This window comes from Aquila chrysaetos, chromosome 12 (assembly GCF_900496995.4).
Source record: "Aquila chrysaetos chrysaetos chromosome 12, bAquChr1.4, whole genome shotgun sequence".
NCBI classification, from domain to species: Eukaryota; Metazoa; Chordata; class Aves; order Accipitriformes; family Accipitridae; genus Aquila; species Aquila chrysaetos.
This window is the reverse complement of record NC_044015.1, coordinates 23,947,437-23,974,535: the sequence shown is the minus strand read 5'-3', so window position 1 is coordinate 23,974,535 and position 27,099 is coordinate 23,947,437. Positions and strand designations below refer to the sequence as shown.

Genomic DNA, 27,099 nt, shown 5'->3' with positions numbered 1-27,099 from the left:
CATTAGAATTATAAAAACAAGGTTCTAACTAGTCACTTTCAGTTTTCACAGCCTTCTATAAAAGTTACACTAAGTTTCTGTAATTTGACCTTACCTGGATAAACTCATTGTCCTTAGATTTGAAAATGGGAAGTTCTTTTTACAGTAAGTAGCAAGTTCTGTCGCGTTTAGTCACTGTTTTCTTTCACATAAACTTTATAAATGATTTACTAATGCCAAACAGCTCCACCAGGACTCTGGACCGAGCTACCTCGTTATTCTGAGGGAACTTTCAGTATAATTGGATTACAGAATGCTACAAGACATAGCTTGATACAATTTGAGTTCTTTCCCTTTCTAGCTATTTAACTAATTAATACTCTCCTTATTGACATAAAAGCCAACAATGAAAAGGAAACCTTTAAAAACATCCATCACCAGCAATTCTTCCAGCAAGCAGAAACAAGAATAGTTCCCTGTGTTCAGAGTACAATTGCTTGTCAACAAAGTGCCACTGTGTTAAAATGCAGATTCAAACTGTTCTGAGACTACAGTGCACCCAGCATAAGAGCACCAAATTTCTGTATTAAAGCGTAGTATCTCACAAGAAGAGGTACACTTGATAGGATAGCCTCTAATTATAATTCATACACAAGACTAATGTGGGATTGAACAACAGGTCTGACTAAAATTAAATAAAATCAGACAAGATCTGCTAGCTTATTTACTAAATTAAGAAAGCTGGCTTGAAAAAGAAAGCCTAGCAAGCCCAAGCTCTCATTCTTCTTTCAACAAGCAAGCTAGTCTAACTGCGGGGTTTAATGAGATGATTCTGGATGTAAAGACATTATGCTCCAACACAGATAAGCGGTCCAAAGAACAGGTATAACTGCTTTTCAAATAAAAGTTAGTCATTTAGTCTTGAACAGAGTGGAATGCCTGAGATCAAATGCAAATTAACTTTCTTAAAAGCACTCTAACTCATTTTTTTCTTCTTTTGATAAATTTTCATTTGCACAGCAAAAATTACATATAGATCATCTTTGAGGGAGACAATCTCATAAACCACAAGGAGAAGAGGATGAGGTGGTTCTAAAAGCTGCCTTCCATCTCAGTCAAGAACTAGACAGATACAACAAATTCCCTGCAAGCTGTATTGCTATTAGGCTGCAGAAAACAAACATGAAAGAAGACATGCCAGGTGACACAATGGCATTAGCCCCTCCTTCTCCCAGTTACTCTTCTCCTCTACTGAAAGTTACTACCCTCATAACTGAATCAGCAGTGTAAAAAAACAAACAAAAAAAAACCAACAAAAACAACCAAAAAAACCCCAAAAAACCACGGAGTACCTCAGCTGCCTCAGTGCAAAGTCCAGCACACTAGCAGAAGCTGGAACAGAAGCTAGATTGAGCCAAACTTTCAAACTCTGCACTTAACTACAGCACAAGGGATAGCAATCTTCAGTAGGTATCACAGCCTTGCAGCTATCCACTAAGTCTAAAACCTATTTGGAGCTCAAGTTCTCCTTTAGAGTCAATTTCTCATGAACTACTGAAACATACTTGCCAAGTATAACCAAATTTTGCAAGAGGCCAGATGACTTAAAAGTCCCACCTCAAAAGTGCAAATAAGTATGGGTTCTAGAAATGAGAAATCATACAGTCCAATTTTATTTCTTAGTGAGATCGCCAATTTGCAACCACTGTGCACGTCAAGAGCAACTGATCCAACTGAATGTTGTGTCCTGAACTGTAGATGGTGCAGATAAATACACACTCATGTTGCTTACTATATGAAAAAAAAAAAAAAGCCAGGATGAACAGAAAGGACTGATTAGGAATTTACTTTCCATGAAATTAAGAGATTATGCATCTGCCACCATTAGTGTAACAGCAGGAAGATGGCTGTTCTATCTCTAAACATAGCAGGTTATATAGTAGAAAGCAAGAACTGGCTAAAAATGAAAAAAAATACAGACAATGGAATTCAGAAATCTTTAAGATTTCAAAAAGCTAACAGAAATTTGTCCTGGTTTCAGCTGGGACAGTTAATTTTCCTCCTAGTAGCTGGTACAGTGCTGTATTCTGGATTTAGCGCGAGAACAATGTTGATAACACACGGATGTTTTAGTTGTTGCTAAGTAGTGCTTATCCTAAGTTAAGGATTTCCCAAGTTTCCCATGCTCTGCCAGCAAGCAGGTGCACAAGAAGCTGGGAGGGAGCACAGCCAGGACAGCTGACCCGAACTAGCCAAAGGCATATTCCATACCATAGACCGTCATGCTCAGTATATAAACTGGGGGGAGCTGGCTGGGAGGGGCAGATCACTGCTCGGGCATCACTCAGTGGGTGGTGAGCAATTGCATTGTGCATCACTTGTCTTCTCTTAGGTTTTACCTCTCTCTCTTTTTGTTATATTATTTTTCATTACAATTGTTATTATTATTTTATTTCAATTATTAAACTGTTCTTATCTCAACCCACAAGTTTACCTGTTTTTCCTAATTCTCCTCCCCATCCCACTGCGGGGGGAAGGAGTGAGCAAGTGGCTGCGTGGTGCTTAGTTGCCAGTTGGGGTTAGTTTTGATCTAAGAAGGTGAGGAGGTTATATGAAAGTCTCATCCCTGAGGTACTCTATTTTAAATTGGATGCTGAAAATCACATGGGTCCAGCGTAATTTCTTAGGATTAGAGGCAGCTATAAACAGTCCTGTAAAACCAGGAGAGAAAAACACCTTGTAGAGTTCCACAAAAAATAAACTTGTAAAAATATAGCACAAGAACACAAGTTCTTAAACCTTGGGGCCTTGGAATTGAAATGTTGTGCCACAAAGTTTTACCTAATGCCCCTTTAACAGTCTATATGATGAAATTGCAATAAGCCAATTTCAGTCTCATTACTATACTTTGAAGACCAAAAAGTTTTCCACCCACCTGTTCTGTTCCTCAAGTTTTGCGAGTAATTCTAAGTCGTCTGGACTCAGCTGTGTTGGTGAGGATGGTGATAACGCAGGCGTAGACAGAGTGGTAGAGGAGGATGTAGTGTGTAATGAGGCAGATGGACTTGCCACCTGACTGGCCATTTGACTGACGGTGTGCGATACAGTGTTCTTCACCCATGAGAGAGTAGAGCTCAGCTTTCCTGCAACCTTGTCTGTCGCCACCTGTGATGACAAAGAGAAAAGGATGCAGTAGTTGTCTTTTTTTAATACCTTTTTTTCAGTAAACCTGCTGCACTGAACAAAGGAAAAAAATATACATTATGCACGAAGTGACATCAAGATTATTTGTTTCTCCAGAACACCCAAGGCTGTCAGAAGCAACACAAGCATCAATAGCAACACAATATTATAGAAGTAGTAACATGCAAGTATGCTGCTAATCCACAGAGAAAGACTCGAAGGAATTCCTGATGTATACTCACAGAGCTCATTTCTGCAGTACAGAAATACCACAGGATCCAGGATCAGCTCAGACATCCCATTACAAAAATAAATAGAAATAAAAGCTTATTTTAAAACATCTTCATAAACTAACAATGGCACAGAAACTAGAAAAATAGATACAGAAACAGACAACTATTTTACTGATGCACACTGGACCCGTACAAGTATATCAGTGTAAACACTCCAGACCAGGACACAGGAGCAGAGGCACCACATTTCTAATCCACACCAAAGCCAAAGATCCTCTAGCATCTGCCAGCGTGCAGAAAACAGTCCCAAAGAATTTATGCCCATGAATCTACAACAGCTCCTGAATGTCTTACATTAAGGCCTCATGCTGCCAGCTCTTCTCCTTCCTCACTTTCTCTTCAGGTCACCCCTACACCTAGTGTCCTTGACCCCTTATCCCACTACGAGCACCTGGGGTTTGAGAAGCGTCCTGGAGGAAAAGCGAGAGGTGCTACTAGAGCAGAAGGGAGCTCTAACCAGACAGTCGGGGAAACTGCAGGTCCAGGAATGAGGAGGTTAACTGGGGCTGATCATACTCTGCTGCTACTTCTTGACCAGTGTTACGGGGTAATGCAGCCTAACAGATTCACTGGTCACTACAGAAGAACCAACAGCAGCCCCTGGGGGTATTTTCTGATGAACCCCTCCCTAGAGCTTCCTTCAGCAACTGAAAATGTAAGAGGCTTTGACCTACAGTGATTGACAACAGAGTTCAATTCTTCCCTGGCCAAGCTTGGAGAAAATCTAGATGCACCTTAAAGGAAGAGCTAGCTAACTAGCAAAAGGTTAAAACTTCTCAAAATCAAGGTTGAGGAGGAACTTCCTTTGAAGTGGTGCTACTGGCAACTATTTATTTTGACCTTTGCTTACTTCTTCAAAACACTGAATCGCTCAGTGGTTGTCACGAACAACCTGTCTGCAGTACAGCCTATACAATAATTGCTAAGATATTAAAGACACTGAGCTACAGGAAAAAATCCCTTCCCGAGATCCTCTAATAGAATCTAATTAATGCAGAATTTCAGCTGGAAAAACTCCATCTCAGCACACTGCATTTATCTGAAGCACAGTATATAGACTGACTGGTTGCTAAAGCAGAAGCTTTTATATAGATACAATACTACAATGAACTTTTTTGTGAATCAAATCCAGCACTATTTTATTTTCACATCGTATCAAAAGCAAGACACACTGAATGCCTTCAGAAAACAAGAGGAACACTACAGGCCAAATACAAAACAGCACTACTCATTCTCACTGCTTTCTCTCCACCAGCAACATGAGACTTCAGAGCTCTCCTAGAAGACTGCGAAGAGGTTTCCCATTTCCATATGCTTAACATTCATTCTGGAAACGGTAACAGATTTTGCTAGAAATCTTCAGATGCAGGGATACAAACCCCAGGTGGGAATAGTAAGGTCCCAGTGTAAGCATCCAAAAGGTTCCAGTTGGTTCTTATGTCACTGTTGGACAGGAAAGCTCAGGTATATCAGTATGTTGGGGTTTTTTTTAAATAAAACAAAACAACACATGATCTTTTAAAGATAATCTTTGATAAATTGCTTCAAATACTAGCAACTGACACCATTTCTTACACAAGAAATGAATAAAAATTGCTGGAGATTTCAAAATCTTAAGTTTAATACATGCATTAATATTTCACTCAGTCAATATCCTTTATTCTCTATTGCTATGAAAGGATAAATTATTGCTGTTTCACTCTGAATAAAATAGCATTATGATAAAGGTAACTCATACATCTCACAAGATTATTTTCTCAAAGGCTTTAAGCTGCTTAAAATATGACAAGTAATGCAACTATTGCAAAAATAAATGCTGGCAGAAACAGGGCCAATCTTAACACCACAGCAAACATGACTGCCATACGCAGCAGGTTTCGAGAGTCATCCATTCTAAGAATCTTACATAAAATATTAGAAAAGCAGTGATTTTGAGTAATACCCTATGTGACAGAAACAGGAAGAGAAAGTATACAACCAATTTTTATCTCTTTACAAAGTAAAATAACTAGGAAGACTTAAGGTGAAAAAGTAAATCCAAGCTGAGTCTGGCTTAAACATTTTGAAGCTTATATGTCACATTAAGATAACTGAAGCAGGAGGTGGGTGGGGGACAGAAAACAAGAATCTTACTAACATTCATTCACCAACACATCACTAGGCATTAAAAAATTAATGCCAAGGTTTGTAGAAGCCAATTATGTGAAGAATACCAAGAAAAAGTATGGTCAAGAAAACCATGCAAGACAGCAGTTAAGTCAGAACAATGGGTCTAACAATACTACTATTTCTAAAAGCAGCTCAGAGTTTCATTAAAATGTATTCAGAGCATTAGTACCCAAAAAATATTCTTAAGTCAACTATCTGAAAGCATTAACACACACAGCAAGCAAAATGCACAGCTGCGAAGAGCAGATGTTTGAAGGCTGACAGTGAAGTTTGTATCAAAAAGAATTCATCCGAGGAAAAACAGCTCCGGCAGTCACCCAGGGCCCAGCTAAATTCAGGAAAAAAAAAAAAAAAATCTGATTTAATAGCTAACTAATAGTCAAGCCTACACCCCTTTTGCCAGGCTTTTCCAGGGTTTCCTAAAAATCTAAAGTCAGCTCTCTTAAATTGTCAGCATCAGTGAAGACTCCTGGACCTAGACATGAAGGCATTTAGCTATCAGTTCATTATCCACTTCCCTAAATAGGATAGAGTAACAGGATTTTTATATTTCATCATTTCACCTATGTTAATTTCAAAATTTATATTCAGTGACAGAAGATTTCACAGAGTTATTCTTTGACAAGTGACTTAAGGCCTTCCAGAAAACAGGTCACACCACTACTCCTATGAACACACACACAGTGCTCCTACACCTGCCCTTCAAACTCTTCCCCCTTCTCTTAATAAAGAATGAAAATCCCTGCTATGTGTCACAAGCTTTTCAACTCTACGTACACCGTTCCATCTAACAGGGTAGTTGTACTTGGCCGTCACTTAAATACAGACCACTGCTACTTCCTGCCTTTCCACTGACAGTCCCTCCAACAAGAAATCTGTGTCCCACTACTAAGACAATACATACACAGTACAGAAGTGAATCCTACTGACTCCCACTACTACAGCAATACACACATGTAGTACAGAAATTAATCCTACTGACTCCCAGAAGATACGTACCTCTTTCCACTGACAGCACAAAGGAAAGAGCTAAAGGTTTCACTCTAGCCCCTTCAGAGAAACTGGATCTCCCCCAATAAAAAATCACAGAGCTATCAAGCTGTTGAAATGAGTCCTTCTGCCTTTAGTTACACCAATGAGAATAAATTCAGTATGAATGATGGCAGACACTTTCACCAAGTATCACCAACTCCAGGAAACACAGGAAAAATCTGTATAAGCATTTGGTTTAACACCTCCCTGCTTTAGAGACGTGATTTTGCTTAACACAGCATTCTGGAAAGACTAAAAGAAAAGCCAGTATTGTTAAACCTTTAGTCTTTTCTTTGCATTTTTGGATGGAATCTCCTCAAGGCTTTCCTAAAAAAATGTTTCTTTTAAAAACTGGTTATTATTTAACGAGTGATATTTCTGCAGGCCTGCTGCAGTGTCTCCCTTTTGGCTACAGCAATGATACTCTGCCCTTCAGTTATGAAGTGTCCTTCCCTTTGCTACTCTTCATTATTGTGGAAAGAGATCATAGGCACGTGCTGAGCTGGTTGTAGCAGTAACAAGGACAGCCAGATACACCACAGTGCCCATCCCAAAATCTTAGCTAAGTCACAGTGACAAATCTAACTACACACGAGATAGGACTTTTGCCTTTGCCATCACCCTCTCACTAAGCATATACACACCTATGCTTCTTCCACTCCGTTCTGCCTTACCTCACCGCTGGAGCACTCCCACTTGGGAAGCTGCTCTACCTGGCGCCCTCCTGTGCGACACCGGGTACCGCAGGCAGCAGCTACGCAGACAGCTCAAGCCCTGGCTCTGCTCCCGAAGTCCCAACACTTACCAGGTCTATGCAAGCTCTCCATCCCTTCAGCTAACCAGCTCAGGCTGGAAGCCCCCAGGTAACAGTACTCTTTGCTCAGCTCACCTCAGCCAGTTTTTCAGCTATGCAAAGAGACTTGGTTTCCTTTTTATTCCCAGCATTTTTTCAGACGCCGAAATTCAAGTTATATTTGAAGAGTATAAAAGGCAACCTATGTTGCCTGGGAAGCATGCCAAATCATCCAGAGCACCATCAGGATGATCAAGCCATTATTAATTATTACTAACGTGTGACCAAAACCAGAGTCAACCCATTTTAAAAATGTGGTTTTTCCCCAGAGGGCTCTCACTCAAGAACCTGCCAATTAATCAGACTTTGAACGAAAATGCTGCTCCCGGCCAACTCCCAGGGACACCAACACTTTCCACCGAAGATGGCCAGGTCCGGAGACAAGTAGGCAGGGGTACACCTTCTTTACCCATTGCAGGAGGACACAGGGAACTGAGCAGACGTCATCCAGCTCCAAATCAGGTATATTCATTCAGGCTCCAAGCCATATTAACAGCTACACTGCTCCCTGTTTGCCAACAGACCAAGAGCACAGAAAGAGTTCATTTGCACCTGCCTGCCTAAGACCATGTAGATACCTCCTAAATAAATGTGTGAATTTTTAGTTTGAAAATGTTGATCTTTAAAAAGATAAGGGGGACCAGACTTAACTACTAAAGACTTTCTACTCTGCTGCAGTTTCCAGTGAGCAAAACAGAACTACCAGCAATTCTCACCCATCAGGTCAGTGATCAGACAAGGCACAGACCTGTCTGCTACATACTTTAAGCTACTGCAAAGATAATAAATATTTCTGTTGATCTTATACACAGATACATATGACGTGCTATTTATATATGCCAATTAAAATACATAAAAGTCAGTAACTCAACTTTATGTTTAGTATCTTTAATTAGCTGCTGATTACAGTGCTTTATTACCAAGAGGAAGTACAATACTGTGTTTAGATTTTTGAGTTGCTCATAGGAATACTGCAGTGGGGCAGCATATAAAATATTTTAAGTAAGGCTAGCTGAAGGTAGACCACAGCATCCCACATTACATGCAATTATGTAAATCCCCTTCCCTGAGAATCCCAAGGTATTATGTAGCACCTTACAGTAAGCCCAAAAATGTTACCACGACATATTTTTGCATTTGCCAGACAGACAGTATCTGTTTTTCTAAAAAAAAAAAAAAAAAAAAAAAAAAAAAAAAAATCTATTTAGATATCTTTAAGAAAAGGTATTTCACTTACACAATGAATTAGCTTAATACCTATATTCTGCTCCAAGTTACCAAGTTACACATCCTGTTTAACCAAAATACTGTCTCAACTATTCTTACCACATGACAAAGTAAAAATAACTGCAAGCCGTACACAAACACTACTGTATATATTATATGCTCTCTACTCTTTCTTCTCTTCCTGGAAAGAGAAAGAAATGGGAACTTCCAGAATACAGGAAGTAATCCTCATACTATCCTACATATAAAAAGAAGTCTTACATATTTGGGGCTGAAATTGTGTACATGGTTTTCAAGCCGGTTATATAGCATTCCGTGGACCCAGTCTCCTCCTTGCTTCCAAAAAGTTAATAGCATTCTAATATCTGAAGAATAAATTAAACTGACTCAGTCAATGACATATGCAGGAGAGGTAGCTGGTGAATCACCCTGTTATCACGCTTCCTGACAAGATAAAATCCTGATTTAGAGCTCAAACATGATTTCACTATAAGCTTCATCTAAATCTTTTACACTACAAATTCATATAAATTATTTCTGCTGAAGTCTGAGGAAGAAGTCCCAATTTACTCCCATAGTCCTGATTTTTCTTGTAGTATCACCTAACAATAGTCAGGAGTATCATGGCTAGCATTCACCAGCTTCCATTTAACTTGGTATTCACTAGCTCTCCAAGTCTTCCTAACACAAAGAATAAAGCAGTCTAACATTTTATATTGTGTAACTCCTAAGCTATCAGAAAGCTTTCTGTAGTATCATTTAGTAAATACACATTCTTTAAAAGTCATCTTCAGACTCTAACATGTTGCGGTTTTGATGGTCCCAAAAAATGTGAAAGAATAAACTTGAAGCTGCAAGTTCACATACACAACATAACAATCTAATACATAAGGTGTTTTAAGGAGACACTTCATTAGCAATGTTGTAGTGATCCACTAAAGGTTGAAAACATTGCTCAAAGTCACATGAGTAACATGTCAATCACTGACCAAACTGCATTGAATTCTATTTAATTCCAAGAACAATTCCAGGTTTTTAATTACCTCTGAACTCCAGTGCGGTTTACAATCTGTCAAGCATTGTCCCAGTATGCTAGCTGAGGAAACAAACCACGGTGCTTTTGCAGACACTATCTCCTGTATGTCTAAAGATGGTCCTTTATCAAACAAGTTTCCAATCTGACATAGGAATGTAACAACCTTCAGGAAACCATAGAGACCTTCTTTCAAGGGGAAAAGAATTAGATACAGTGCTTTTGTACAAAAGATGGCTGAGAGCTCCTCAGAGCTGCATGAGAAAATACTGAAGGACTACAGTAAAAACCTTTAACAGGGAACTTCCTTTGTTTCTTTGTTCTCTTAGACCTCAGTTTGGGAAACATCTTTGTATTTGAGGTTCAGCATGCCAAGTTACACGCAGATATACTTGAAGGACCATCCCCTTGGCTAACAAAACAGAGGGAAAAATCAGATTAATCAGCTAAAATAAAGAACAACTGCAAAGTCAATTTGTTTATGCACTAGATGGGAAGACTTCATTATTTTTTTTCTTTTCAATAAAATGCAACTCAATCATTTTGCTGGAGTTCAAGTATCATCAGGCATTATAAAAAAATAACACACATTGAAAGACACATATGTTTATCATTAATGGTCCTTTCTACAAATTTTACTTTCCCACTCATTCCCCAATGCCTAGCTTCCTTAATGTTGCCTTTAGCCAACTTCCTCCTGGCAAGGAGCCAGGACTAGCATCTGAACTACATTAGAGCAAAAATAAACAAAAGTATATAAATGCAGTTAAATTTACTAAAAGCCTTAGATCCATATTTTGGAAGCAAGAAACAACTAAGTCATATTTTTAAATGTTCACTGAGCCTTAATTAAAATAAATGGTTTTAACACAACTCTTCATTAAAAAAGTTTGTACAAAATTTGCAAGGAGTTGAATTGGTAAGTTTAAAAGGATCCAATATCTGACAACATGAAAACATAGCATTCCATGCAACATTTGTTTTTATGTACTGGCAGCCCAAGTATTTTCTAGGTGTAATTCGCCTTGTTTATAGAGATTAGATAAACTTAAGACACAATCTACAGGCTAGAACAAAATGCTCATCTCCTTTTTACCAAGTTGTGCATGGTTCCCTTTCCAAATAGATGTACGAAACAAGACTTGATGGAGAAACCAAAGAACATGAGCATGGCCTTATGGAATATGGTAATACTCGAAACTTTATTCATTACTTACTAGAATTTTAAACAAACCCGGTGACAGAAGTTGGTGAGATCCCACCTTCAGGATATTACTCTTCTTTCCTTTAAATGACCAGCTAAAAGGTCAACTTTCTATCAACTACACTCAAATTCAAAAGAGTAAACCAGTTTCTAAATGACTGACTGATAACCAGCTTTACTTTCGAGCTACAAATTCATTGCAACCTGCAGCTGCTGACAGAGAACAAGAAATAAGAGATAGAAGTTTTAGAAGTGAGAAGTGTAACCAATTTAGTAATTTTCACACAGGAAAGTTGTCTAAACTATTCAGTAAACATAGCAGATTTAAACACAGGTGCATACATCAATAGTAAATTCTTTTAACACAATCCATACCAACCTCTGTGGTCTTGCAGCAATATTTAATTTTGCCCACCAATTTACTTAGTATATCCATGACGTCTTCACAACCACTTACAGTGTAACTTGAAGCAAGAATATTTTTTTGGCCGTAGGAGGGTCTTCCTCCATGCTATCGAATTCTTTAACAGTGCCTCTGCAGCTTTTTCTGAGCACAGCACTTAGAGAAAACTAATTTTGCTCAGTTATTGACTAAAGAAAAGGGAGATGGCTCTTCAGAGAAATGACGTAACTACTCATCATCAAATGAAATCAGTTATTTTCTGGTTAGTTGACCACTGACTTTTATGCTTTTATTTGGAAATAAGGGCCTATTTTCTTCTTTCAAAAAAGCCTACTAGTGGAAAATTGCAAGGAAGATCAATGAAACACAGATGATTTTTAGTGCCAGTCTGACACCAAAAAGATTATGTAAAAATCCCAAGCCCATTTTATCGTGGTTTGTAAGTGTCTTATTACAGAATTTTAACTTGCCTTTGTCATTTTGTCTTTAGAAAGACTGATCACAATTCTTTTTCCAAAGGGCTGAGAAATACTTACTAAAGCTTCAGCCAGACCCATAAAGTTCCACCACTAATGCATTCCAAGGCGGGGGGGGAATTACTTTGCTTAATGGATACTGGTTTTTAGCTCTGCTGTTTCAGAGAGCATGGAAGTTGGGATTTTTTATTATGCCTGAAAGTAGTTCACCATTTGAACTATAATTGAACTATATATGAACAAGAATACCTGAAAAACAAAAGAGGTAAAACTAACTTCTATACAGCGTCACTCTATATAGTGATGTGGACAGTACATGTCCAAAATGTTAGGTTTTGGCTAGCTACTAGTTTCTGACACCCATTTTAAGTGACATTAGATGGTTTTACCCTTCTATAACCAAAAGTAACAGTAAGCTCTTCTAACATCGTCTTAGTTACAAGTGCACGGTCAACTTGTGGCAACAACAATCCACTACTAAAAGACTGGCCCCATCTGCCAGTCTGATGAAACCAAAGAAAAAAATACATAGTTAATTCAGTATAAGATACTGGTGAGTCAGAATTCTGTATCATCACAATATAATTATACTTTTTTAATTAAAAAAAAAATCAAGAACACGTTATGATGTCATCAAACAGGTATTTAATACTATGCTAAGAATCACTAAGACTTAGTCATGACAGTAAGGCATAAGGAAACTCAGGAGTTTGAAAAGTTCAATAGCTTACCATGTAGCAGAACACATTATAACAACCTACTACCAAAACATTAAGTTTGGGGTTGGCTTTGGTTTTTTTTAAAGGATTAAACTATGGAAGTAAAAACAATACAGATCTGACAAGATGACAGATTCTGGTAACAAAACCGATCAGAGATATGTAACATTTGTTCAGATGAAAGAAAATAAAGATATTTGGTAGCGGCTTTTGACTGCTTCCCAGGTTGGAAACTAATACAAAAAAGGTTAAGTGTCCACAGTAATTCTGTCACACCACCTTACTTTTTGTGCAGAATAAAGCCCAACCCCAGATTGTACTACAACCCCAAATATATAATAACTGCCTCACTGAGATTTAGGATTACTTTTACACACAATTACCAAACAAAGGTGACAGTTATGCAGCCTTAAATAACACAAAGACCACAAGATGATCGCTGTCAGCATGACCGAAGGGAGATCCCACTCTTCATTGCCTGAATCCTATAGCAGGCTCAACACTTCCTAGGCCCTCCCCAAAACACCACTTCATGGCTAAGTGAATAGTTTCCAGAGTTCACAGGAAGTTAAACAACATTAAAAGTAATTAAGGAAAAGCTGCGACTCACTAAATCACTTCTGCTGCTGCCTTGCGAGAATAGTTCCTGTGTACACGCATACAACAAAAACACATCACAACTGTGTATAAAATGAGCAAAGCAAGACAAGAGCCCCTGCACTATTCCTAACCCACTACCCATTTATTCCAATTGCCACTTGCTGGAGAAGGAAAGGGCATGCGGCAACTACAGACACTTAAGCAGACAAGACTACAATGAAAGCAAGACAGTAATCCCAATTTCAAGGAATCAAACGATTACCAACAGATGATGTTGGTTGTTACAAATATGGAAGACACAAGGCTTTAATTCAGCATGCTATCTACAAACTTAAGTGACATATATTCAAGAGCTTCAGAGAACATATCTAACAACTCAAAATTACATGCTACTATAATATTTACTATTTGCGTGGGGTTTTTTTAAACGGTAACTATTTTAATTGGGTCTTAGAAAAAAGTGAGTTAAGAGTACGTAATCAAGGCAAGTATAAGTTGTTTGAGAAAACAACATTCATAAAGTCAGGATTTGTTTTCATTTTTCCTCTTCTCAGACTACCAGAAAAGATTTTTCTTTTAAACTATGCATTCGACACTTAAAATGACACCTATAATACCCAAAATATTAAATTAGAATACGTCTCTTCCTTAAGCATTAGAAATTTACTTATTTTTCTACAAGTTAAGAAAACAAACCAGGAAGAATAAGAAAATGTAAACATAATATTAAGTATGCATACTCCAACTTAGTTGTTTTCCCCCTTCTAAATCATGATATTAGAACCCTGAATTAGCAAGATAAACAATTTTGTCTTCCAAAATTCACTGACAAAGGACTTTTCTTCCAATTTTTATTACTTCCCCATTCATTACCAATCCTACCCAGAGAACAAACTGACAGTAACTGTTTAGGCACGTCACTTCCCCCACCCCTTCTCTTGTAAACTTTGAAAGGTTTTCTCCCATCTTTCCACAAAGCCCATTTCAACCATTCCACTCTCCAACCATCTCCTGCTTACTTGTTCAAAATCAAACAAGTCCACAGAAGACAAACATATGGAGATCAATGGAAAAAAAGAATAAAAAAAAAATCCAAGCCACCAAGCCGTAGCTCAGGAAGTCCCTAAGCCTCAGCCTGCAGTAGGCTAGGAAGAGATATGGGGAGGAAGTAGGGCTGTTACGTTGAAACTTTCTTCTCCAAACAGCTGCTGCTCTCAGAGGTAGTTGGGCTGGGCAGACATTCAGTGACAATCACTACAGCTGCTCTCATCCCAGTTCATCAAATTCAGGCAATGCTGATTCATAATACTGAGTGCTTTCCTCCTGATCATGACCCTCTTTCACTGGCCACCTCTGTTTCCTCTCCTAATCCTTACTTGAAAAAGTAATTCATATCTATAGATTTCAAAGTAAGCCTTAAATCTTTATAAGTGTAAATATAGAGCTGTACAGTCACGATCAACGGAGAAACCACACACTGAAAGAAGAGAAATAAACAGGCACACTTATGCAAAACACTTTTTAATACTATCTACCAGAAAAACAAACAAGATCCAGTTACCTACTCCTTTAGGCACATGACGTGAAGTGAATTAAAAGACAATAGGAAAAAAGTTTTGAGTTTTTTGACAAATACTTTTGGAGATAAGTAAAGCATAATTGAATATTGTCAGTTCTTCTCTGTATGAATCTGCCTCCTTTCTACATCTTTTGTATGTGATCTTTGGGGAAAAAAAAAATTGTCCCAGGCTGACGTGAAAGACTATGTTTTGATACAGTCAGTGGTAATGCTAGCTCAAGCTGGAAATTCAAAATGGTACGCCAACTTCACGTTTGCTATAAAATTGCTCTGATGAGCAATGCTGAAAATTAGCGGGAATTATACAGAACTACAGAAAAACGACACCAGGAATTAAAGCTGGAATACATAACAAGTAGGCGGAACATCAATATCGACTTTTTACCCTTATTATATAAGCACATTCGTGCAGATGCAGCAGGAGGTGCTAGTAAATGAGATCTCCGAAGCAGCACTTGAAAATTGTCTCTCCCAAGAACGCAAGACCCATAGGTTCCTGCCCGAACGTTACTTCCATACAACCACGGAAGACACCGCCCTCCGCAGACACGCCGGCCGAAGTCTCCCTCCCGCGGGCCGAGGGCCCCTCCCCACCGCCGGCACCACACGGCACTTCCATCACCGAGTTGCCAACTACCCGCCCGCGTCCCCGCGGCAGCCCGACCGCCGCCGCCGCGGCCTGGGGCACGGAGGGGCTGAGGCAGGCCGGCCCCGCAGCCCCCGAGCCGGCGGCCGGGCCGCGGGCCCCGCGGCCTCCCGTCACCGCCAGCCCGCCGGTCGCCGGAGGGGAGCGGGCTTTCCCCGCCCGGCAGCGGCACGACGCCGCCCGCTCCGCCGCCCACCGCGGCGGGAGGGCCCCGGGCCGCGGGCGCTAGGCGGGGGCGGCCGGCGGTGCCGCGGGGCGGCGACGCCCCGCCGCGGCCCGACGGGCGGGGACGGGACGGGACGGCGCGGCCGGGGTCGCCGCGCCCCGCCTAGGCCCGGCCGCGCGCCGCCCCCGGCCCCTCAGCGGCGGGGGCGCGGGGCCGGCCGCGCCTCACCTTGGAAGCGTTGCCCGCGGCAGGGAGGTGCGAGCATCGGCGTCCCCCGCCGCCCGCCGCCGGCCTCCACGGAGCTTCCCCCCTCCCCCCGGCGGCTCGCCGCGCTCCGCCGGCCCCGGCAGGCGGGCCACGTCCCTGCCCGCGACGCGCGCAGGCGCACTCCGCCCGCCGCCACCGCGGCCGCCGCGAGGGGCAGCCCCGCGCCCCCTGCCCGCCGCGGGGAGACCCGCCGGCCCGAGACGGGGGGGGGGGGGAAGGGGCGGGCGGCGGCTCCGCCTCACCGGGTTCGCCGCCGGTAACGGGCGCGGCAGCGCTTTGGGCAGCAGGGGGCGGGGTCGGCCGGCGGGAAGGTACCGGCGCTGCTCCCGGGCGCAGCCACGGCTCCCCTGCTTCACGGCGGGGTCCGGGCTCGGTGCCGTTGAGCCGGGTGGCAAGCTGTGCCCTCGCAGCCGCGCAGGTCGCTCGTGTCCTGCCTTCTTGCGGGTCCCCCCCGTTACGTCTTCGCTACTGTAAGGACAACCCCCCCCCCCCCTCCAACAGGGGGCCAAGCCCCCGCCTTGCCCCCCCGCGCCCCCGCCCTCGCCGTTCACAGCGAGGGCAGGGCGAAGAAGCCGCCGCACCGCCTCGACACAAGGCGAGGGCGCGTCGCACCCGCTCCGTTCAGGGTAGGCTTTTTTGGCGTAGACGGAGGGTCTGCCCAGGGATTGCCACAACGCCATCTCTGCGTCGGAAGTCGCAAGTAAGAACGCGTTCTCCGGGAGCACCGAACAGCCTCAGGCCAGACGGGCCCTTCCTGACAAGCGTGTGTTAGACACGTTTCGGCCAGATGCCGGTTAGGTTACACAAACAGTTGAGAGACTGTCTGCCCGGAGCAGCTCCCCATCTAATAATGGGCCCATTTGCCATTGTCCTTCTACAATGAAGGATAGAGACTGCTAGACAAAACCGCACAGAAGTTTTCATTTCTAAGGATTCTAATAAAAGCTTACTTAAAAAAAAATAAATCAGACGCTACCAGAACGCATACAATACTCTACATACTGCTTTATAGCCAAGTACGCAAAGAACACACTCTTAAAAAAAGAAGCAAGCAGCAATGGCAGGAATAGGTTATAGACAGGCCTCCAGCATAACATTTTTTTGCTTCAGTAAGGCTATCACTGTTGCAAATGACAGCAGAAAAAGTAAAATTGCTACAAGTGATCACACAGGTCAGTCTAGTCACAGACAACAGCCTTACTGCCTTGGGTCCCCTGCAGACAAACAAGGAATGATGCTTACAGGAGATGCCGCTGAAGTACCAGTTTCATCAGTCTAAGAGACTTCTTCCAAATACAAGACACTGCTCTAAAAGACCTGCGTGATACCTTGCTCTCCAGACCATACTCAAGTAAAAACACCACATACAATGTAACAGAAATTGAGAAATAGCATCAGAGAAAAAAATGCAAATATACTTTTTTCTTATCAATAAGTGTTGTCAGTAAGAAGTATTTTATTAAAGCATTGAAAATACTAGCTTTTACCTCAACAAGTTCAGAGGCTCTATGAAGAGCAGTCACCCTTTCCACAAACATTGTCACTGAAGGTGAAAGGAGAGATTTGCCCTGAATTTGTGATTCAGGGGTGGGGCTAATAAGCTCAGCTGGAGCCTCCTTGTTTTGCAGGGTGACAACGAGCAGGAAAGCATGCGGAGGTGTGAGGGGATAACAGGCTGGTTTTTGGGATGGTGAGCTATTTTAGGAGCAAAAAGTCTTCTTACGGAGAAGACCAACAAATTGATTTTATTGTTTCTTGTTTAACAACAAAACTAATGGAGTCTTGCTTATACCATTGACCGTGAGGCATTTCTCATCAAAGTAATTGTCCACCAGTTGCCAGCAGGCCCTTATTGGAGAGCACGCATTTATATGCTAGAGAGTAGCTAAGACAATGTGCTCCCCTAGAGTTACTTTATGTAAAAATTGAAAAGCACGTAGAATGCTGAACTTTCTAAAATGCAGACTTAGTTAAATAATTTCTGAAGCTAGCAGGTACCTACCTGGTAGGAACCATGCTGGTACTTGCCTGGTGTAGGAGACATTTATTATTTCTTTCATTCTCTTGTGGTTATTTATATCAAATTAATAACTTTAAAAAAGACTGGTATGTGTATAACAATTAGCGTAGGTTGTTGGGTTTTTTAAGTAAAGTGAATGAGGATAACCTGACAAATGCGTCAGGAACAAAGAAGCTGTCTTTGTGCATTCTTCTCTGACAACGTCAAGAAATCTGATGCCGCTTGACCTGTTTGTCCCAGGATATATACGTGTGTGTGTATATATATATATATATGTGCAAGTATATATTCTTGCTTTAATTCCTCAAATATCAACTATCCCAAGCATCTGTAATTTATTTTAGGAACAGCATTCGACTGGGTTTTGTTTCGTTGGATGTTTTCGTTATTTTCTGTTCGACCAACCGTGAGAATTTTCCTGAGAAAACGATGGGAATTAAAATCCTATAACACTTCCATAGCTGGTGATTTTGGGGATCAAATCTATTGACTTTTCTGTTGTCAGCATCCCTCTGCCGTGATACATCCCTTGCAAATACCTGCTTAGGCAGTTAACGAAGGAAGACTTGGAAGCGACGGCGCGTTACGCGTAGGCATCAGATGACGGCAGCGTTATTTTCCCTCTGAAGTGTGTTGCCCCGATCTGTTCAGAGGGACGACCTGCTGCCTGCTGACAGGATGAAGGAAGCCCCGCCCGCGCTGCGCCGGCCGACCCCACCCCACAGCGGCCCGGGCCCCGCCCCCGCCCCCGCCCCCGCCCCGCCCCGCCCCGGCCGGGGGGCGGCGGCAGCGCCGTGCAGGCGCTCCCCCAGGCCGGCAGGGGGCAGCACGGCGGGCGCCGGGGACAGGCCGGTCGCGGCGCCCCGCCTCGCCGGCCAGCCTAGGAGCTGCGGCTGCGCGGTGGGCGCGGCCTTTTCCCCCCCTGCTGCGGAGCGCAGTCGTTGTGCGGAGCGGGCCCCGGCCTAGGCCTAGACCGGACAGTACCTGGCACGATGGTCAGTACCGGCCCCCGCGGGACCCGCGCGGCGGGGGGGAAGCTCTGCCCGCCGCTTTGGGCCCGCCGCGCGGCTCTGCGCGCCCGGATGGAGCCCGATTGGCTCGGGCCGGGGGCCGCCGCCGGCGGCTCCAGCGTGGCAATGGCTGCCGTCAGCGCCGGGGCTGCGCCGCGGGGGCGGCTCGGCGGGGCTCCGGCTCGGCCCGGCCCGGCCCCGCCGCCGTCCGCGCTGCCGCCCTGGGTCGCGACCTGCCGGCAGGCCGGGTCGGGCCCGGGCCGCGGACGCGTGGCGGCGGGCCGGCGTGGGAGGGAGCGGGAGGTGGGCGGCCGGGCCGGCGTAGGAGCGGGCCGGCGGGCGGCGGGGCCGGGTCCGACGGAGCCCCCGCTGTCCGGGGGCAGCTGGCGCCTGGCGGCAGGGTCGGGGCGTGAGGGTGCCTGACCCCCCGCCCGCCTTCTTGCCGCGGCGTTCCGTCTCTGAAACGCGGGCAGGTGCTGGGCAGCGGCCGTCCCGTCGGGATGTCAGCAGGGCTCGTTGCCCGAGCCGAGTGGCGGGGGGGGCTGCGGGAGAAACCGGCTCCGTGGTACAACTCGCCGGAGAAATAAGTAACTGGCCGTGGAAGAGTGCCTGGGAGTGAGCACGGTTACTGCTCCGGCCCTTGCAGAGAGGCGTCCGCTTAACAAATACGGTTTCTGCTTTTTTCCTGAAAGCGTGTCAAGTTATGAGGAGAAGCGTGTGTTAGTTCCTGCGGGAAGGATAGAAGTTCTGGGGTTTGATGCGTTGGGGATTTTTCCTTTTTTTTTGTGATGCTTTTTTATCTACATGTATAAGGAAACCTGTCGTTTTGCTCCTGATTTCACCGCGGTTTTAATCATAGCACATTTAGTGAGAATGGTCTTGGCTTATGTGCTTTTATGTTAATAACATCTGGTTATATTTCTTATTCAAGGGGTTTGTGAAAGTTGTCAAGAATAAGGCATACTTCAAGAGATACCAAGTGAAATTCAGGAGAAGGAGAGGTAGTGTTAAATTCCCTGTAACATATAATTAAATGTCATTGGTGAATATCCCTACTTCTTTCACACGTGTTTTCCACTTTTTCAGAGGGAAAAACTGATTACTATGCCCGCAAACGTTTGGTAATTCAAGATAAAAACAAGTACAACACCCCTAAATATAGGATGATTGTGCGTGTTACCAACAGAGACATCATTTGCCAGGTAAGGTCTGTGGTGCTTGTTTCTTACTTACCGGCCTTCCCTGAGTGAAATAAACAGAAAGGGGGATGGTGGAAGCACCTGCGTTTTTTTAGGCTTCATCTGCGCAGTTTTTATATTGTAAAATAGTTTCTTAGAGCAGAACAATCTTTAATGTTGACACAACTTCAGTTATAAACTGTATTCATGATACAGAATAAGTTTTACTAGTGTTGACGTTTTTCAGCAAGGTTATTCACAATGTGAGATTGTACTGTTTCAATGATGGTGAGATAAGTAGAAGATTTTAGGGGAGGGAAGATGTTTCAATTTTTTTCTGCCTTATTTAAAGTGCTTTGAAAAGAGGGCCTTTTTCCTTGACTGAAGACAACAAAGTTGACTATGTGACCTGTCAACCTGCATTGACTATTGCACTGTATCTAAAAGTGCCATCTCTTTCGAGTTTTTTTTTTTTCTATGATGTTATATGGATCATATGAAGCAGCTAGGCTTTATGATGGCTTTCCTGTGAGATTAAAGGAGACTGGCAAATAAGAATAGTAGGCATTTTTTTCATGCTTATTAAGTATGCAGTTGTGTGTTGCATCATGTGCCATTCCTCGCTGTGGTTCACTTGTTTCATTTTCAGCATGTTTTGACTAATTTTGAAGTTAAAAACTTAGGCATGTTTGTTCTATCATAAATACGTGTTGTTAAACTCAAAAAAGAAGCAGCTAGGAAAGTTTAACTGTCGTTTCTTTTTTCATAGAGTAATTATCTGTGGGGACAGTGGAGAGTGCTGGTTTTACAGTCAGTTCAGACGAAGCTTTGTGACCTTGACGAGGTTATTTTATCTTTGAAACTCAAAAATCAGTGGTGACAGGCGCTTACCATCTGACTGATAGTCCCTTTCCAGTATGTAGGAATCCTGCAAAAAGGGCACAACTTTTGGATGTAGAAAGGAGGTGTGGGAGTCAAAAGGAGAAGGTTCTGTATGTGAAAGGAACAGTAGAAACACATCTGATAGTACTGCTGTCTCACAGGAGACCTCTGAGATGATGAAAATCTCAGACCCATTAATAAAATCATTCCATAAGGTTAGTAACAATGTTATCACAAACTCCGTATCAGATGCTTTTTGCATTTTTCTGAGGTGTGTTTTATACTGTGTTGTATGAGAACTATGTGCAGAAAGTGGGACAGAATCCATCCACATCCATAATGATTCTTTGAAAGGTTGCTTTTGTAGTCAGTTTCCTGGCCTCTTGATGTATGTGGAGAGGTAAATAAAAGCTGTTGCTGGCATACACTTTCTCTGGCCTAATACAGATTTGAATTCTTTGCGTGTGTACTTGAGTTAATTGTGCCTTTAACACAGCCCCTTGAGCTTACATGCAAAGGTTGGTAGTTTGCTGGACATTTCTATACAGAATTCCTATCAGCTTAAGTAGATGTCAAAGAAGCAACAGATCAAGCCCAGAATTATTGTGAGAACACTAACATTTGTTTTGTTGTCAGATTGCCTATGCCAGAATCGAAGGCGACATGATTGTCTGTGCTGCTTATGCCCATGAGCTGCCAAAATACGGTGTGAAGGTTGGCCTGACCAATTACGCAGCAGCGTACTGTACAGGTCTGCTGTTGGCACGCAGGGTAGGTATCTGTCAGATTGTCTGGAAGCTGCTGCTCTGTTTTTCTGGTTTTCTTACAAAAGGGAAAGCCCAGTTTCTTAAGTGGCATGTTAGAATAGATACCTGACTCTGTGGGCCTCTCTAAATAATAACTTTGCTCTTTACCATATAGATTTGATGGCCTCTTGTGACTGTCAAGTCACAGTGAGAAGTATGACAGCAGTTTCAACTCCAGCAGCCCATTTTTAAGTCTCAGCACTTAAGTTTAGTGGAGGGAGGGAGTCAGGATAAAAATGTAAGAAATGTACCTTTCAGAGTTTGAAAACGTGTAAACACCATCCATCCATTTTCTATACGAGCTCTTGAGCTCACTGGTGTACCTGTTGGAACAAAAAGTTGAAACTTAACAGATGTGCTTACAGTGGTTGTTGCTAAAAGCTTTGTTATTAGTATGGGGTGCATAATTTTTGTGAAGAAATTTGTTAAAAACATGAAGATTCTACTGCAAATTCATGCTTTAAGGTTGTGGTGATTTTTCATTTTGTCAGTAAATGGGATGAATTTGAGAAGTGCTGCTTTTTTTTTTTTTTCCTTCCCCACAGCTTCTGAATAAATTTGGCCTTGATAAGATCTATGAAGGCCAAGTTGAAGTGACTGGTGATGAATACAATGTGGAAAGCGTGGATGGAAAGCCTGGCGCTTTCACATGCTACCTGGATGCAGGTCTTGCCAGAACTACCACTGGAAACAAAGTCTTTGGTGCTCTGAAGGGTGCAGTGGATGGTGGTCTGTCCATCCCTCATAGGTAATTAGTCTGTTTGGAAGGATTCCTTTAGAATTAACCTGAGATGCTTCTGTATGTGACAGGGTCACTTTATGTTGAAATAATTTTGTTATGATCTGGTAATGATTACGTAGCCTAGGTTCTGGGGTGGGGTTTTTTTGGTTGGTTCGTTGGTTGTTTTTTAATCCACAAGTGCAATTCTGATAGTGCTGCTGGGGAATCTTGCAACTATCAAGAAATGCTATTAAACTTCAGAAACTAAAGAGCCATCTTGTTCTTTTACTAAAAATCATCAAATGATTGAATGCATTTAAGTAAATATCCGTTAGTAGTCTCTTGTTTTAAGTCTTCAGCAAATTGTGTGTGTATTAATTTCATTCTGAAAATCTGTACATATCGGGTACAAAACAATTGACATTTGCTACAGTTGTCAGTACGATGGTAGGTCTGAGCAGTCCACCTGTACTTAGAATTTCCATGTGGAAGTTTTGACAATTCCTGTCATAAGCTATGAATGAACAAATGAAGATTTTTGGCAGTGTTATCTCACTGATATTACAGTTGACTGCTGCTTTCTGCTAGCAGCAGTGGGGAAAAAAATCTGTTGTGTATTTTCCTACCCACTCCCATGCTGTCCTAGTGGTTCTTGACTAATTGTCCAGTTTTTCTGACTTGGCTGCTACATGATGATACTCCCAATGACTGAACACTCTGTAGTTGGTCCATGGTGTGTATATGATGTACTGCACTGTTTCAAGACGGGACTGATGGCAGCTGAGATGAACTTAAAACTTCTATTTCTTAATTTGCTTTATCTCTTCATTTTTAATTAGAGGGTCCTGTCCCTCAGTTATCTGTAGAAAAATCTGATGTACCAGTTGTTTCTGTGAGGAACCTAGCCTCTGAATTAGAGTGTTTGGCAATATGTCTTAATCTGACTGTAACTGCTGTTTCACAGTACCAAACGTTTCCCTGGTTATGACTCGGAAAGCAAAGAATTCAATGCAGAGGTTCACCGCAAGCATATCATGGGCCAAAATGTTGCAGATTATATGCGTTATCTGATGGAGGAGGATGAAGATGCTTACAAAAAACAGTTCTCCCAGTACATAAAGAACAACGTAACACCCGATGGGGTAAGATTTACCTGGCTGGCTCTTGTCCATTAATAGAGATGCTGCTAAGTCTTGCGTAGGGACTTATCTAGTAATGCAAATAAGCTTGATATGTAAAATAATGTGATTCATGTTGTATGTTATCAATGCAAAGAAAGTATTTTTTCCTTTGTAGATCTTTTGAAAGTGAGATCTTTTTTCTTGCTGTGAAGCTTAACATTCTGCCTATAAATCTAAGATTAGAGGACTGCATTCTAAGCTGGGCTGCTTTTTTTTTTTCCCCTGATACGGAAATTAACTTGAAGTTTCTATACATGCTTTCCACTCAATCCTAATCCTGCACCACGCCTGTCATTTCTGCAGCTGTGGTGGCTGCAACTGTGAGGATGTGCTCTATGTCTAAACTGTTTCATGATTTGTGTGACCCTATGGGTAGTTCTAGGTCCCAGGTGAATATAGAATAGCCCAAGATAGCTCTATTGTAGAAACTAGCATATCATGAGATTAGAGAGAGTGTAATACATCTTATTGTAGTGCTACTTTTAGAGTACTGCTTACAAAACACTGGAAGATATGCGAGATTACCAAGGTGCTTCTTTCAAGTGTTGAACTCCTTTCAGATGGCTCGTCTTGCTGCCTGTAATATTCTTGCTTGGTTTCCCCACTTACTGGTTGTGAAGCTTGAAACAAATGTTCTCATGTCCCCTTTTTAGGTGGTGGAAAACTTATCTTCATCCTTTATCCCTTTATTGCTATGGGGTTTGGGTTTTTTTTTGTAAACTTAACTAATTGCTAATTTTTTGTAACTTTGTCTTTACTAAAAAATAAGTAATGTTGTATTGTAAATGCCAACTTCATCTATTTTACTAAACAATATTTATAGCTTGTAGAGCAATGAAGCGAGTCCAGGACTTACGTCAACAGCTAGACAGTTATTCTTTATACATCTAGAAAATTTTTCACAGCTGGAATCTTGATTAACCACCAGCAATGGTATTCTTAAAATTGGTTCCATTACAGAGCCATAGTTGTCTTTGGGACAGCAGCATTATTGCATCCTTGGGGATGATGCAGGGACTGTTATGGTTCTTGCAACACTTGTTAATGTGTAGCTGCTTTCACAACTTAGACTTTTTCTCCCTCTTACTAAGCAGCTTTGTAATGTGTAGGGTCTGGTAAGTGTTAAGATTACATGTCTGATGACAGACTGTGTGTGGAATAATTTTGGTTCAATAAGTAAACATGAGTATTTTATTCTAGGTAGAAGTAGAGTAACTTTCTAGACTGCATTTTAATTTAAATGTAGGGAAGCTATGGCACTGGACGTAGGCTTCAGAGGAAATTAGTATTTCAACTGCAAGATGCTAGCCTGTATTTATGAGACTTGTAAGTAGTCTGTAGTTGCTCTGTGGCCGTGGTTCCCTAACTGTAAAACAAGGATAAAATTACTTTTTGCATTTGTAATTTAAATTGTATCATAGTGATCATAGGAATCTCAGTATACTGTGGCAGTGATCTTCTGTATGAAGAAAGTGTTTTAAAAAGGTAAACACAAAATTAAAAGCTGTATTGTTATGATACCAGTTTCTAGTGCATGTTCTGGTAAGGATATCTTGGATTTTTGATACAATCCTACAACTGGACTACTATGGAGAATTTAACAATTTTTAATTTTTTTTTTTTTTTTAAGATGGAAGAAATGTATAAAAAAGCCCATGCTGCTATACGGGATAATCCAGTCCATGAAAAGAAGCCCAAGAGAGAAGTCAAGAAAAAGAGGTAAAACTCTCATCCTCTTTAACATGAATGTGATTTTTCTGTTGAAGATAGTTTAGCTATATTAAAACAAGTAATGTAATTCACTTTGCAGTTTTCAAAACTCACTTGTGTTTTAGATCAGATTAAGAGACAAGCATTTCTCTATAACTTAATGAGGAGTTAACTTTAGCAGTAGGAATCTAAAATTTTAAAAGTGGAACATGCTTGTGGCCTGCATAGCTGGAACTCTTCAGTGTGTATCATCAGGTCTTAGTGTTTTCACTGCTTCTCTTCATGTGAGGGGAGGCTGACTAATTTGTTGTGACTAAACTATTTTGATTTTTCAGGGGTCTGAGAGAAAAGAAATTAAGGCACAGCTATTGCATTGGGCTCAATATTGTCTACAGTCACAAAAGAATACTGAGCTTGAGGAATTAAACTGCTGCAGTCTAACCATGTCTTTTTGTGGTGCCCCAACTACAGCCTTAAATCATGAGGAAATAAAGCATGTTACAGAAGTGGGAGTATGTTCTAGCATAGTACTCTTAATCACAGCTCTGGTGCACTGCAGCTTTCTTGACCACCTCTTTGCTTATTTCTGCCTTGGATGTAACATACGCTGTGCTTACATTGCAGATGGAACTGTCCCAAGATGTCCCTCGCCCAGAAGAAAGATCGTGTTGCTCAGAAGAAGGCTAGCTTTCTCAGGGCCCAGGAGCGTGCAGCTGATAGTTAAGACAACTTCCACAATTTTCTATGAAGCTTTGGAAAAAGTGGCAATAAATTTATTGAGTAAGCAATTGTGTAAGACTGGCTTATTAATATATCTTAAAGATGCAGAATATTTTTTATGATCCAGTTCTTCTGCAGCCTTAAGGATTTTTTCTCCCCTGTCAAAGTACTGTATGACTTGACCTCCTTCACAGAGAAGTGACAGACTTGAAAACCAAGGCTGCTGCATTAGAATTATTCCCATAAGGGAATATCACTTTAATGTTTGGTGTGACTATCAGACCCCAGATATAAGAACTTGCTGCTTCTAACTAAAAAAAGATTTCAAGTTTCTAAGAAGGGCTTCACCTGTCCTTCACCTTTTTTTTTTTTAGCAGACTTAATGTTGGGGGGGGGGGGGGGGGGGGGGGCGGAAATCTGTATGGAGCTTAAGAAAAAAGCAGAAGTAGTCACAGTAGGTTTTAAAGCCTCTGCCCAAAGGCAGCCTAGGCTTTCAGGAACACAAATGGCAACACTACTTAATTTAAACTGTACCTAACACAGGAATACATGTCTAATTGAAGTACTTAAGCTTCCCCCAGTAACTGAAGTAAGCAGTCAGGTCTAGGCTGTAGCTGGTACTGAAGCAAGTACTGTCTTAAGCTGAGTACTTCACAGTTAGTGATTAGACAAAAGTGAATGTTCTTAAGTTGCATAGAGATGCCTTGACTTGCCCCTATCCCTTATTTTCTCCTACATCTTGGTTTCATAGGCACTTTTAATTTCTTTATTTCCTATTAGACTTACTGAAGTTGCTTGCACAGTTAAAACATGAGTCAAGTAGGCTACGTGGAGGAAGGTTTTGCTTTAAGGTACTGACAGGTGGTAAGGAGTGCTAATGAAAGAGAAAAGGAGGCCTGTGATTTATTGTAAACAAAACTGTGGGGTTTTTTTTTTCCAATGAAAACTCCAACTTAATGCAACAGTCATAAAAATGAAGGTTCTATACAACAAACTGCACTATGAAACTTATTTTCCAGTTGTTTAAAATACCCAACATCAT

General features: G+C 41.9%; 2 protein-coding genes and 1 non-coding gene across 10 annotated transcripts in view; 2 read left to right on the top strand and 1 right to left on the bottom strand.

The window, feature by feature from the left end:
• The window catches only part of EVI5 (ecotropic viral integration site 5), an 87,349-nt gene extending 71,428 nt beyond the window's left edge, over positions 1-15,921 (bottom strand). For 2 of the 8 annotated variants that reach the window (XM_030033615.2, XM_030033610.2), the window contains exons 1-2: positions 3,405-4,845; positions 2,915-3,144 (exon numbers count right to left, since the gene is read on the bottom strand). In XM_030033615.2, coding sequence (XP_029889475.1) covers positions 2,915-3,144; positions 3,405-3,413 — 239 coding nt within the window. In that variant the 5' untranslated portion in view covers positions 3,414-4,845. Of the gene's footprint in view, positions 1-94; positions 171-2,914; positions 3,145-3,404; positions 4,859-15,135; positions 15,324-15,790 lie in introns of those variants that run through there. The other 6 variants (XM_030033616.2, XM_030033609.2, XM_030033611.2 and 3 more) reach the window with 6 other exon arrangements.
• Positions 15,922-18,711: 2,790 nt separating this feature from the next.
• RPL5 (ribosomal protein L5) lies at positions 18,712-26,125 on the top strand. Its single transcript, XM_030033626.2, has 8 exons — positions 18,712-18,844; positions 19,791-19,860; positions 19,946-20,061; positions 21,556-21,690; positions 22,271-22,473; positions 23,411-23,588; positions 25,258-25,346; positions 25,962-26,125. Exons 1-8 carry the CDS (start codon positions 18,842-18,844, stop codon positions 26,059-26,061), a joined length of 894 nt encoding a protein of 297 aa, XP_029889486.1. The 5' UTR covers positions 18,712-18,841; the 3' UTR covers positions 26,062-26,125.
• LOC115349707 lies at positions 23,131-23,227 on the top strand. The gene has a single exon (XR_003926203.1). It is a non-coding gene; the product is annotated as a small nucleolar RNA SNORD21 (small nucleolar RNA).
• Positions 26,126-27,099: the final 974 nt, after the last annotated feature.

What these genes read in the sequence shown, in the direction of transcription:
- RPL5 (XM_030033626.2), top strand. An exon ending in GAAATTCAGGAGAAGGAGAG is followed by an intron (nt 19,861 to 19,945) that starts GTAGTGTTAAAT and finishes CCACTTTTTCAG; the next exon opens with AGGGAAAAACTGATTACTAT. An exon ending in ACAACGTAACACCCGATGGG is followed by an intron (nt 23,589 to 25,257) that starts GTAAGATTTACC and finishes TTTTTTTTTAAG; the next exon opens with ATGGAAGAAATGTATAAAAA.